A 12,938-nucleotide genomic window follows, 5' to 3' on the forward strand; every position below is an offset into this window, starting at 1 on the left:
CCACACACAAAGTTGCTGAAACCACAACACCAGTTTGGCTTACAAGGCTGTAGTAGCAGTATGCCTACTAGTAGGGACGTCAAACGTTCAGCCTGCTGCATGACCCTATGTCTAGCGTCTGGTTAAATTGTGCTTAGGAGCATTTTTAAGTCTCTCCATGGTTAAAGTAGGAAGAAATAGATGTAATTGTTGTAAAAATGTGAATGTGCTACACAGACACATGTAGTATACTCAATTGCATTGAGGTTTGTCTGTTAGAAGAGCTCAAACGGTAGATATTGGTGTGTGTGTGGAGTAACTTTTATGTATTGGTCTTCAAAATATCACAACTTATTTCAGCATATTGATTATGAATTTGGACATCTAAAACCGGTGTTTTGACACTCGGCCATAAATCAATAAGCCATGACAACAGGAAGCAGCAACAGTATCATTTTCAATGTATGTTTTAGGAATATAAATGGTATATCAAAAAAAAAAATCAACATGATTCTACTTTATCAGTAAAAACTACTGAATGAGCCCAAAAACGTGCTATGATTTATTGATTTCGATGATATTAGTGAAAATATGTTTGTTCTGGCTACTACTAGTGTATGGTTGTATCACATCTCTATATGCATTGCCTTCATTTATCTTGTTATGTTGATGTTATCCTGTGTTGGATAAACTTATGATTGTGTGTGTCTGGAAGAAGTTGTGACCTGTTAAGTGACATTCATATGGAATTAGAGGCAGGACTAAGGGCTGTGGATGGACAGCTATTTCCATCCCTAGATAATTAGGATTAGCCAGACGTCAGCTGACGTTATCTGGTGGCAGGCAGTGTGTCTGTGAGACAGAACAGGGAGCGGGCCCTGCTTCCTTATCCACACAGAATCTATGTGTGTGCGGCAGTGGTGTGAGACCGAACAGTGTGGACACGCATGCGGCGTGGTGCCGAGCTGCTTACACGCTGTCATTGTCACTACAGCTATATGGGTCATGATCCAGCCTCCATTATCAGTCTGGATCATCATCATGTACAGTTCCTTCAGAAAGTACTCATACCCCTCGACTTATTCCACATTTTGTTGTTACAGCCTGAATTCAAAATCGATTACATAAAAAAAGTCTCACCCATCTACACACAATACCCCATAATGACAAAGTGAAAACATGTTTTTAGAAATGTTTGCAAATGTATGGAAAATGAAATACAGAAATATAAAATTGACATAAGTATTCACACCCGTGAGTCAATACTTTGTAGAAGCACCTTTGGCAGCGATTGCAGCTGTGAGTCTTTCTGGGTAAGTCTCTAAGCGCTTTGCACACATGGATTTATTTTTTAATTCTTCAAGCTCTTTAGAGTTGGTTGTTAATCATTGCTAGACAGCCATTTTCAAGTATTCCCATAGATTTTCAAGCCTATTTAAGTTAAAACTGTAACTAGGCCACTCAGGAACATTAAATGTCGTCTTGGTAAGCAACTCCAGTGTATATTTGGCCTTGTGTTTTAGGCTATTGTCCTGCTGAAAGGTGAATTTGTCTCCCAGTGTCTGTTGGAAATCAGACTGAACCAGGTTTTCCTCTAGGATTTTGCCTGTGCTTAGCTCTATTGTTTCTTTTTATCCAAAGAAATCACCTAGTCCTTGCCAATGACAAGCATACCCATAACATGATGCAGCCACCACCATGTTTGAAAATATGAAGAGTGGTACTCAGTGATGTGTTATGTTGGATTTGCCCCAAACATAACGCTTTGTATTCAGGACATTCATTTAATTTCTTGGCCAAATGTTTAGCTGTTTTACTTAAGTGCCTTATTGCGAACAGCATGCATGTTCTGAAACATTTGTGTTCTGTACAGGCTTCCTTCTTTTCACTCATTTGTCATTTAGGTTAGTATTGTGGAGTAACTTTAATGTTGTTGAGCCATCCTCAGTTTTCTCCTATCACAGCCTTTAAAGTCAGCATTGGCCTCATGGTGAAATCACTGAGCGGTTTCCTTCCTCTCCGGCAACTGAGTTAGGAAGGACACCTGTATCTTTGTAGTGACTGGGTGTATTGATACACCATCCAAAGTGTAATGAATAACTTCATGCTCAAAGGGATATTTTTTTATAAACATTTTTATCTACCAATAGGTGCCGTTTGCGAGGCATTGGAAAACATCCCTGGTCTTTGTGGTTAAATCTTTGTTTGAAATTCACTGCTCGACTGAGGGATCTTACAATCATCTGTATGTATGGGGTAGTCATTCAGAAATCATGTTAAACACTATTATTGCACACAGTGAGTCCATGTAACTTATTATGCGTTGTGTTAAGCACTTTTTTACTCCTGTATTTATTTAGGCTTGCCGTAACAAAGGGGTTGAATACATATTGACTCAAGACATTTCAGCTTTTCATTGGTAATTAATTTGTACACATTTCTAAAAAATAACATTCCACTTTGACATTATGAGGTATTGTGTGTAGGCCAGTGACACAACATCTCAATGTAATCAATTTTACATTCAGGCTTTAACACAACAAAATGTGGAAAAGGTCAAGGGGTGTGAATACTTTCTGAAGGCATTGTAGGCTACCTGCTGATTGTTCCACTGAAGAGGACCCTGTTTTAATGAGTGCTACTGAATGAAATGCACATCCTTTGAGAGAATGATTGATTTTCTGTCTACTACTGGCACTTAGAAGTGTCCTACTCAGTGGATGAATTAATAATTAATACGTGTTTTTCCTGAAATCTGCACCTCCTATAGTGCTATGACTGGCACTAAAAGGCTGGCCCCTCTAAGCTCCACAGACACCCAAGACCATGCTGTCTTGTGTGTTCCAGGAGCATGACATCGAGACCCCCCATGGTGTCCTGCATGTGACGATGAGTGGCACCCCCAAGGGCAACAGACCTGTCATCCTCACCTACCATGACATTGGACTCAACCGTGAGTACAGCACCACACACACACACACAGGCACTCATTAGCCTAGCTAGGCTTTGAAATCTCTCCAAACACACCTAAATACACTAAACAAAAATATAAACGCAACATGTTAAGTGTTGGTTTCATGAGCTGAAATAAAAGATCCCAGAAATGTTCCATACGCACAAAAAGCTTATTTCTCTCATTATGTGCACAAATTAGTTTACATCCCTGTTGGTGAGCATTTCTCCTTTGCCAAGATAATCCATCCACCTGACAGGTGTGGCATATCAAGAAGATGATTAAACACACAGGTGCACCTTGTGCTGGGGACAATAAAAGGTTACTCTAAAATGTGCAGTTTTGTCACACAACACAATGCCACAGATGTCTCAAGTTTTAAGGGAGCATGTAATTGGCATGCTGACTGCAGAAATGTCCACCAGAGCTGTTGCCAGATAATTTAATGTTAATGTCTCTACCATAAGCTTCCTCCAACATTGTTTTAGCGAATTTGGCAGTACGTCCAACTGGCCTCACAACCGCAGACGTATGGCGTTGTGTGGGCGAGCGGTTTGCTGATGCCAACGTTGTGAACAGAGTGCCCCATGGTGGTGATAGGGTTATGGTATGGGCAGGCATAAGCTACAGACAACAAACACAATTGCATTTTATCTAAGGCAATTTGAATGCACAAAAATACCGTGACGAGATCCTGAGGCCCGTTGTGAGGCCCATTTTTTTAAAGGTATCTGTGACCAGATGCATATCTGTATTCCCAGTCATGTGAAATCCATATTTTAGGGCTTAATGAATTTATTTCAATTTGACTGATTTCCTCATATGAACTGTAACTTAGTAAAATCACTGAAATTGTTGCATGTTACATTTAAATTCTTGTTCAGTATATAATATAATGTTCTCGTTAGAACAGTTGGAGATGATGTAAGAAGCTGGATGGTTAAATGTAGACATCTTCTTTGACTGTGGGGATATGAGCCACTAGATCAGACTGGATCACCCCAACACTTGGCTGCCTCAATGGAAAACAACACTAAGAGTGTTTTAGTATCAGTGTATTTTTGAGTTGATTACTGGTATGGGATTTGTTGATTACATTTAGTGTTGTAGTTCTTGTTAGATGTCAAGTTGAGTAGTATGTGCCCCAATGAGGTGTCTTTTAAACGGTGTGTGTGTCTCTTCCCCCTACAGATAAGTCCTGTTTCAACACGCTGTTCAATTTTGAGGACATGCAGGAGATCACATCACACTTTGCTGTTGTCCACGTGGATGCCCCAGGACAGCAGGAGGGTGCTCCCCCATTCCCTACAGGGTAAGAGACCAGTTCACTCCTCAGTCATCATCCTCAACATCATCTAAAATATGACGCATAATATGAAGTATATACCATAATATGAAGAATATGAAGTATCACCACAATCATGACTCATATGATGATATTATTGTCATTATTTGTATTTTGTCTGTCCCAGCTACCAGTACCCTACCATGGATGAGCTCTCTGAGATGCTGCCCTCTGTCATGACTCAACTGAAGTAAGTTCTCCTGCAGTGTTTCCATAACTACCTCTTGCACTGTCTTTAGGAAAGCTTCTAAATGACTTTATTATTGAGTCTTCATCAAGGCCGATATTGTTCTCTTCCCTTTCCCCAGGGTGAACAGTGTGATTGGGATTGGAGTTGGAGCTGGAGCCTACATCCTGTCCAGACTGGCTGTAAGTCACCATTCCTCTAAGTCCCCCATATACCACATTAACTCCTGCTCACCCACAGCACATGGTGGTTTCCAAACATATAGCAGAATTATTTGTTAATACAAAGGGCTTAACAGAGCGGCCCTATCCATATATCCACACCATTAAATCTCATTCCCCATCTTCCTCCATCTCCACCAGCTAATCTCAGAACATGTTGACCAGCAGAGCCATCACGCTGCCTGCTCTTATTACCAGCTCCATTTAATCTCTCTATAAAAAGATAGAGGATTTGAATGAATCAGATTGTCTCGAGAGTGCATAACTGGACTGATGGAGTCGTCATGCGAGTCTCATGTGGCATTGACCAGATGTACAGTGCCTTCTGAAAGTATTCATACCCCTCGACTTATTCCACATTTCTTTGTTACAGCCTGAATTGAAAATGGATTAAATATATATTTTTCTCACCCATCTACACACAATACCCTATAATGACAAAGTGAAAACATGTTTTTAGATATTTTAGCTAATTTATTGAAAATGAAATACAGAAATATGTAATTTACATAAGTATTCACACCCCTGAGTCAATACATGTTACAATCACCTTTTGGTACGTCTCTAAGAGCTTGGCACACATGGATTGTACAATATTTACACATTATTATTTTTAAAATTCTTCAAGCTCTGTGAAGTTAGTTGTTGGTCATTGCTAGACAGACATTTTCAAGTCTTGCCATAGATTTTCAAGCCAATTTAAGTCAAAACTGTAACTAGGCCACTCAGGAACATTCAGTGTCGTCTTGGTAAGTGACTCCAGTGTATATTTGGCCTCGTGTTTTAGGTTATTGTCCTTCTGAAAGGTTCATTTATCTCCCAGTGTCTGCTGGAAAGCAGACAACCAGGTTTTCCTCTAGGATTTTGCCTGTGCTTAGCTCTATTCCATTTATTTTTATCCTAAAAAACTCCCTAGTCCTTGCCAATGACAAGCATACCCATAACATGATGCATCCACCACCATGTTTGATAATATGAAGAGTGGGACTCAGTGATGTGTTAGATTTGCCCCAAACATAACGCTTTGTATTCAGGACATTAAGTTAATTTCTTTGCCACATTTTTTGCAGTTTTTACTTTAGTGCCTTATTGCAAACAGGATGCATGTTTTGGAATATTTGTATTTTGTACAGGCTTCCTTCTTTTCACTCACAGTATTGTGGAGTAACTACAATGTTGTTGATCTATCCACAGTTTTCTCCTATCACAGCAATAAAACTTTGTACCTGTTTTAATGTCACCATTGGCTCATGGTGAAATCCCTGGGTGGTTACCTTCCTCTCCGGCAACTGAGTTAGGAAGGACACCTGTAACTTTGTAGTGACTGGGTGTATTGATACACCATCCGAAGTGTAATGAATAACTTCATCATGCTCAAAGGGATATTCGGGGTTTGCTTTTTTAAAAACTCATCTACCAATAGGTGCCCTTCTTTGCGAGGCATTGGAAGGTGGTCCTCTGTAGCTCAGCTGGTAGAGCACGGCGCTTGTAACGCCAAGGTAGTGGGTTCGATCCCCGGGACCACCCATACACCAAAAAAATATATATAATGCACGCATGACTGTAAGTCGCTTTGGATAAAAGCGTCTGCTAAATGGCATATTATTATTATTATTATTATTAAAACCTCCCTGGTCTTTGTGGTTGAATCTGTGTTTGAAATTCACTGCTCAACTGAGGGACCTTACAGATAATTGTATGTGTGGGGTACAGAGATGAGGTAGTCATTCAAAAAATCATGTTAAACACTATTGCACTTAGTCCATGCAACTTAATATGTGACTTGTTAAGCAAATGTTTACTCCTGAAGTTATTTAGGCCTGCCATAACAAAGGAGTTGAATACTTATTGACTCAAGACATTTCAGCTTTTCATTTTTTTATTAATTCGTAAAAAATTATTCAACAAACATAATTCCACTTTGACATTATGAGGGATTGTGTGTAGGCCAATGACACAAAATCTCAAAAAGTCAAGGTGTGTGAATACTTTCTGAAGGCACTGTATATTACTGTACAAATATTAGCTTGATGCTTAATATCGACCCTATTTCCCTCCATGCACTGCACACCACAGTGTTCCTTGGCGGAGATAATGCATTCTGAAAGTAGGTGTTTGTGAGAGGAATACATTAAGAGCAGAGATTACTTGAGGAGCGGCGTTAATTATAGTTAATTTAAGCCCTGCCAACATCGGGCTCATTGTGGAGGTGTGGAGGAGAGAAGGAAAGCAAGAAACAGGGGTTGGAGAAAAGATTACACTCAGTTTCTGTCTTCATACATACTCCCAAGTGTGTTAAGACCTCGTTTGTTTTATCCATCGTCCTCACTATCTGTGGAAGTGTGAATTGGAGGCTGGGGAATTGGGTGGGGGATGATGTGGCTCTAAGTTGTTGGTAAGAGCTGTGAAAGATGTCTAGTGCTGGGCTATAACATGAATATTTAGGTATGTGTGTGTTGCCTTTGCTACTGGCCCTGGCTATAAAGTGGGAGGGACAGGGTTCCTATCCAACCCAACACAGTGCGGTCAGTGTACTGTCAAAGGAACCCCCTCTCCTCTTCTCTCTCTCCCCCCAGCTTAATGAGCCTGCCCTGGTCGAAGGTCTGGTCCTCATCAATGTGGACCCCTGTGCAAAGGGCTGGATGGACTGGGCCGCCTCAAAGGTGAGAACACACGCTCACACACTTCAATGCTAACTCTGTGCATTGTTTTCTCATCGTAGAGACCTAATAGATTGGCACATTGGAATGTATTATTTATTTAATCTTGTTTCAGATGTCTGGCTGGACCAGTAACCTGGTTGACATAGTGATGGCCCACCACTTCAGTGACGTGAGTCTGGGGGCAGTCTGGAGTGGTGGGAGACTAAGATAGGAGCAAACTGGAGGAATACTGTGGGTGGTTGACAGTGATGTAACTATCTGTGCCCTCTCCTCAGGATGAGCTGTCTGACAACCAGGAGATCACCCAGACATATAGGCTGCACATTGCCCAGGATATTAACCAGGACAACCTGGCCCTCTTCTGCAACTCCTACAACAGGTACAGTACTGTACATATAACCCCAAGAGGAACTGACCGTGTAGTTGGGTTGAATGTATTTATTTATTTATTTATTTATTTGTTTGACAGCCGTCGGGACTTGGAGATCGAGAGGCCCATTACTGGTCTGACTGAGGACACAGTGAACACACTGAAGTATGTTTATAACTGTATCTCTGTATCAAGGTTTCCGTTAGGAAAATGTGGCGCCGGACAACGTGACCAGGAAGATTTTAATTTACCGGCCATTTGAGAAATTTACTGGACCCATATGCATTGGGTGCGTAACCCATTAGGGCATCCACCCATGGTGCTAAGAATGACAGAAATCACATTTAAATGATGGTCATTCATCTTAACAGAACATACAACTCCTGTAATGAGGCAGCCAATAAAATATATTTTTCAAACATTTGCCAAAGTGCAATTTGCGGGAAAACACCATTCCATATGTGACAGAGATGAAAATCTCAGTTAGAAACTTAGAAATAGGGGGGAATCTAGAGATGCAACAACTAGAATGGTTTGCTAATATGACTAAGATTGTGCCTTTGGCTTCTGGACAACAAAATAAAGTTGAAATATGGAAACCAATAGAACAGGAGAGAAATGCTGGTTTCAATGGAATATGAAGTGAAGTTTCAAGTTTTAATGTCACGTGCACAAGTACAGTGAATTTTCTTTCTTGCGAGCTCCAAACCCAACAGTGCAGTAATCAATATCAATGTAGCACTAACAATAACATAAGGTAGAACAAAAACACACAAGAAATAAGAACACAAGGAAGTAAGCTATATATACAGGTTCAGTTTGAATGCCATATTTACAATGTGCAGCGATACTGGAGTGATAAGAGGTAGATATGTATAGTTTTGAGGAAGTCTATATAAAATAATTGCCTCTGTTTCAATGGTCGGATTTTGCCTAGGCTACTTTGAAGCAAGGTAAGACATGCCTCATAATAAGAAGTAGAACGTTCAGGTTTCAAACAATTAAGTATCAGTTTTCAAAATGTATACTGGCCCCAGCTCACATTGCAAAGTGGTGAGTGACTCGCTGATAGCCTGCCTAACGTTGCCTATGCACTTGAATGGCGAATGGGAAGCGCACTTCAATTACCAGTTAAGAAATAAAAATAGTAGGCTAGCTCTTAAATCGTGGCCATCAAAACTGTTTTTAACCCGCGATTGCGTTTAGAATTGTTGCGCAATAACTGGGCTTATATTAAAGCACGTTTCAGTCCAGCAGCAACGAGCTAAGAAGCTGCAGCTCTAATGCTGAGGTGATATTCTGCTCAATATAGGCTCTGTGTGCGTGTGATAATTAAGATACATGACGACTAACAAAAATACACACCCACCAATTTAGTGCAAATTAACCTATAAACCGATAATCATGACTGTCAAATGTATTCACATCCACTGGTATTTAATCAATGAATAAAATACACTGCTCAAAAAAATAAAGGGAACACTAAAATAAAACATCCTAGATCTGAATGAATGAAATAATCTTATTAAATACTTTTTTCTTAACATAGTTGATGCTGACAACAAAATCACACAAAAATTATCAATGGAAATCAAATGTATCAACCCATGGAGGTCTGGATTTGGAGTCACCCTCAAAATTAAAGTGGAAAACCACACTACAAGCTGATCCAACTTTGATGTAATGTCCTTAAAACAAGTCAAAATGAGGCTCAGTAGTGTGTGTAGCCTCCACGTGCCTGTATGACCTCCCTACAACGCCTGGGCATGCTCCTGATGAGGTGGCGGATGGTCTCCTGAGGGATCTCCTCCCAGACCTGGACTAAAGCATCCGCCAACTCCTGGACAGTCTGTGGTGCAACGTGGCGTTGGTGGATGGAGCGAGACATGATGTCCCAGATGTGCTCAATTGGATTCAGGTCTGGGGAACGGGCGGGCCAGTCCATAGCATCAATGCCTTCCTCTTGCAGGAACTGCTGACACACTCCAGCCACATGAGGTCTAGCATTGTCTTGCATTAGGAGGAACCCAGGGCCAACCGCACCAGCATATGGTCTCACAAGGGGTCTGAGGATCTCATCTCGGTACCTAATGGCAGTCAGGCTACCTCTGGCGAGCACATGGAGGGCTGTGCGGCCCCCCAAAGAAATGCCACCCCACACCATGACTGACCCACCGCCAAACCGGTCATGCTGGAGGATGTTGCAGGCAGCAGAACGTTCTCCACGGCGTCTCCAGACTCTGTCACGTCTGTCACATGTGCTCAGTGTGAACCTGCTTTCATCTGTGAAGAGCACAGGGCGCCAGTGGCGAATTTGCCAATCTTGGTGTTCTCTGGCAAATGCCAAAAGTCCTGCACGGTGTTGGGCTGTAAGCACAACCCCCACCTGTGGACGTCGTGTCCTCATACCACCCTCATGGAGTCTGTTTCTGACCGTTTGAGCAGACACATGCACATTTGTGGCCTGCTGGAGGTCATTTTGCAGGGCTCTGGCAGTGCTCCTCCTGCTCCTCCTTGCACAAAGGCGGAGGTAGCAGTCCTGCTGCTGGGTTGTTGCCCTCCTACGGCCTCCTCCACGTCTCCTGATGTACTGGCCTGTCTCCTGGTAGCGCCTCCATGCTCTGGACACTACGCTGACAGACACAGCAAACCTTCTTGCCACAGCTCGCATTGATGTGCCATCCTGGATGAGCTGCACTACCTGAGCCACTTGTGTGGGTTGTAGACTCCGTCTCATGCTACCACTAGAGTGAAAGCACCGCCAGCATTCAAAAGTGACCAAAACATCAGCCAGGAAGCATAGGAACTGAAGTGGTCTGTGGTCACCACCTGCAAAACCAGTCCTTTATTGGGGGTGTCTTGCTAATTGCCTATAATTTCCACCTGTTGTCTATTCCATTTGCACAACAGCATGTGAAATGTATTGTCAGTCAGTGTTGCTTCCTAAGTGGACAGTTTTATTTCACATAAGTGTGATTGACTTGGAGTTACATTGTGTTGTTTAAGTGTTCCCTTTATTTTTTTTGAGCAGTGTACATTATTTTGCAATGGGATTGTTTTTTCTCCCGGTCAATTTGGCCAGCAACAATTCTATTTATCGGCTTTTCGGTTTTTTTATTGGCCAAAAGCTGGCAATTACCAGCTAACGGAAACCCTGCTCTCTCTCTCTTTTTCCATCATCGCATCCCTGAGGGGTATACTACAAATCAGGATCAAGGAGTTAGCCAGCTAACTTGCCTAAATATTCTGATATAACCTTTAAAAAAATTGAAAGATTAGCTTGAAATGGGCATCGTCTAATTGATTAAATAAACAAGAACAAAGCTTTTTTAATAAACCAGAAAATCAATAGTTATTTCTGGTTACTTATTAAAGTTAGCTGGCTAACTCATTGAACCTGTATTATACCCCTCTGAGTGTTGACTGTGTTTGTCCCTCCTGTCTCTCCATCCAGATGCACTTCTCTGCTGGTGGTTGGTGACACGTCCCCGGCTGTCGATGCTGTGGTGGGTGTCCACTTTATCTCCATGGCAACACAGTGGCGAATGAGTCAGGGGTTCTGATTCCAATACAAAATATCAAACCCCCTCAGGGACAGAGTTTTCTGTCTTTAGAGAGGATACTGGACATAGCCTTTCTGAAGAGGAGGGGCTAGACTCTAAACCCTGTCTGAACTTCTGTCTCATCTCTCTCTCTCCATTATATACAGGTTGAATGCAACTCCAGGTTAAATCCAACCAAAACAACCCTTCTTAAGGTGTGTTCAGTTACTCGTTTCTTTGTAGCAATATGAGTGGTAATGCTATGTGCTCCCTGCTGTTTTGCTCTTTAGTAATGCACATGATCTGAATGGTGCGTAGATGAGTTTCATCATTCTTGGAAGTGTTCATAGGCCAGTGAATGTGTTTTGGCTAAGGGCATGGTCCTTTCTGTGAGGTTCTTCACTCTGGGCATGTTCCTGATTCTCTCTTTACTTCCCTATAGATGCAAGACTGTGGTGGGCTTCCTCAGGTCATCCAGGTGAGTCATGTACAAGTTTTGTGTTTAGCTTAAACTACTAAATCTCAATGGCCAAGACAACTCTTACTTAATTCAGTTTTATTTTTAAATGGCTCAGTTTTCTGTTTGTGTCTTACAGCCGGGTAAACTCGCGGAGGCCTTCAAATATTTTGTCCAGGGAATGGGTTACAGTGAGTACTGCGCATTAAAATCCTCTATTATTATGTCTCCTTCTCATGGTTCTTCAGAGGTAATGTTGGATTTGTGTTTCTTCATGGTCTGGTTGTATCAATCTGTTGACATGTTATATGTGATCTGTTGTATGTCCTGTTTACTGAAGTCCCTCTGTCTCAGAATGAGTCATCAGTCCAACTGAATTATAGTTCATTGAACGCTGCCCTTTCAGGCTGCAGCCCTCCCCACATGGACATCACACACACACACACACACACACACACACACACACACACACACACACACACACACACAGTTCTGACCTAAACTAAGACTCAAGCATAATGTAGAATTCCTGTAGGACTTCAAGAATAGAGCGGAAACACAGTAGCTACCTACAGTTGAAGTCGGAAGTTTACATACACTTAGGTTGGAGTCATTAAAACTCGTTTTTCAACCACTCCACCAATTTTTTGTTAACAAACTATAGTTTTGGCAAGTCGGTTAGGACATCTACTTTGTGCATGTTTTCCAACAATTGTTTACAGACAGATTATTTCACTTATAATTCACTGTATCACAATTCCAGTGGGTCAGAAGTTTACATACACTAAGTTGACTGTGCCTTTTAAACAGCTTGAAAAATTCCAGAAAATTATGTCATTGCTTTAGAAGCTTCTGATAGGCTAATTGACGTGGATGTATTTCAAGGCCTACCTTCAAACTCAATGCCTCTTTGCTTGACATCATGGGAAAATCAAAAGAAATCAGCCAAGACCTCAGAAGATAAATTGTAGACCTCCACAAGTCTGGTTCATCCTTGGGAGCAATTTCCAAACGCCTGAAGGTACCACGTTCATTTGTACAAACAATAGTACGCAAGTATAAACACCATGGGACAACGCAGCCATCATTCCGCTCAGGAAGGAGACGCGTTCTGTCTCCTAGAGATGAACATACTTTGGTGCGAAAAGTGTAAATCAATCCCAGAACAACAGCAAAGGACCTTGTGAAGATGCTGGAGGAAACAGGTACAAAAGTATCTAT

At 41.6% G+C, this 12,938-nt stretch overlaps 1 protein-coding gene across 2 annotated transcripts in view; it reads left to right on the forward strand.

The window, feature by feature from the left end:
* Positions 1-12,938, forward strand: part of LOC311147979 (protein NDRG3-like) — an 85,689-nt gene that overhangs the window by 62,592 nt on the left and 10,159 nt on the right. For both annotated transcript variants that reach the window (XM_084184845.1, XM_084184844.1), the window contains 12 exons: positions 2,827-2,932; positions 4,124-4,244; positions 4,405-4,467; positions 4,586-4,646; positions 7,262-7,348; positions 7,461-7,517; positions 7,624-7,727; positions 7,818-7,883; positions 11,173-11,224; positions 11,428-11,475; positions 11,703-11,738; positions 11,857-11,908. In XM_084184845.1, the coding sequence (XP_084040971.1) occupies positions 2,827-2,932; positions 4,124-4,244; positions 4,405-4,467; positions 4,586-4,646; positions 7,262-7,348; positions 7,461-7,517; positions 7,624-7,727; positions 7,818-7,883; positions 11,173-11,224; positions 11,428-11,475; positions 11,703-11,738; positions 11,857-11,908 (853 nt within the window). The remainder of the gene's footprint in view (positions 1-2,826; positions 2,933-4,123; positions 4,245-4,404; positions 4,468-4,585; positions 4,647-7,261; positions 7,349-7,460; positions 7,518-7,623; positions 7,728-7,817; positions 7,884-11,172; positions 11,225-11,427; positions 11,476-11,702; positions 11,739-11,856; positions 11,909-12,938) is intronic.

This window comes from Coregonus lavaretus (genome assembly GCF_964263955.1).
Source record: "Coregonus lavaretus genome assembly, chromosome: 20".
Taxonomy (NCBI): Eukaryota; Metazoa; Chordata; class Actinopteri; order Salmoniformes; family Salmonidae; genus Coregonus; species Coregonus lavaretus.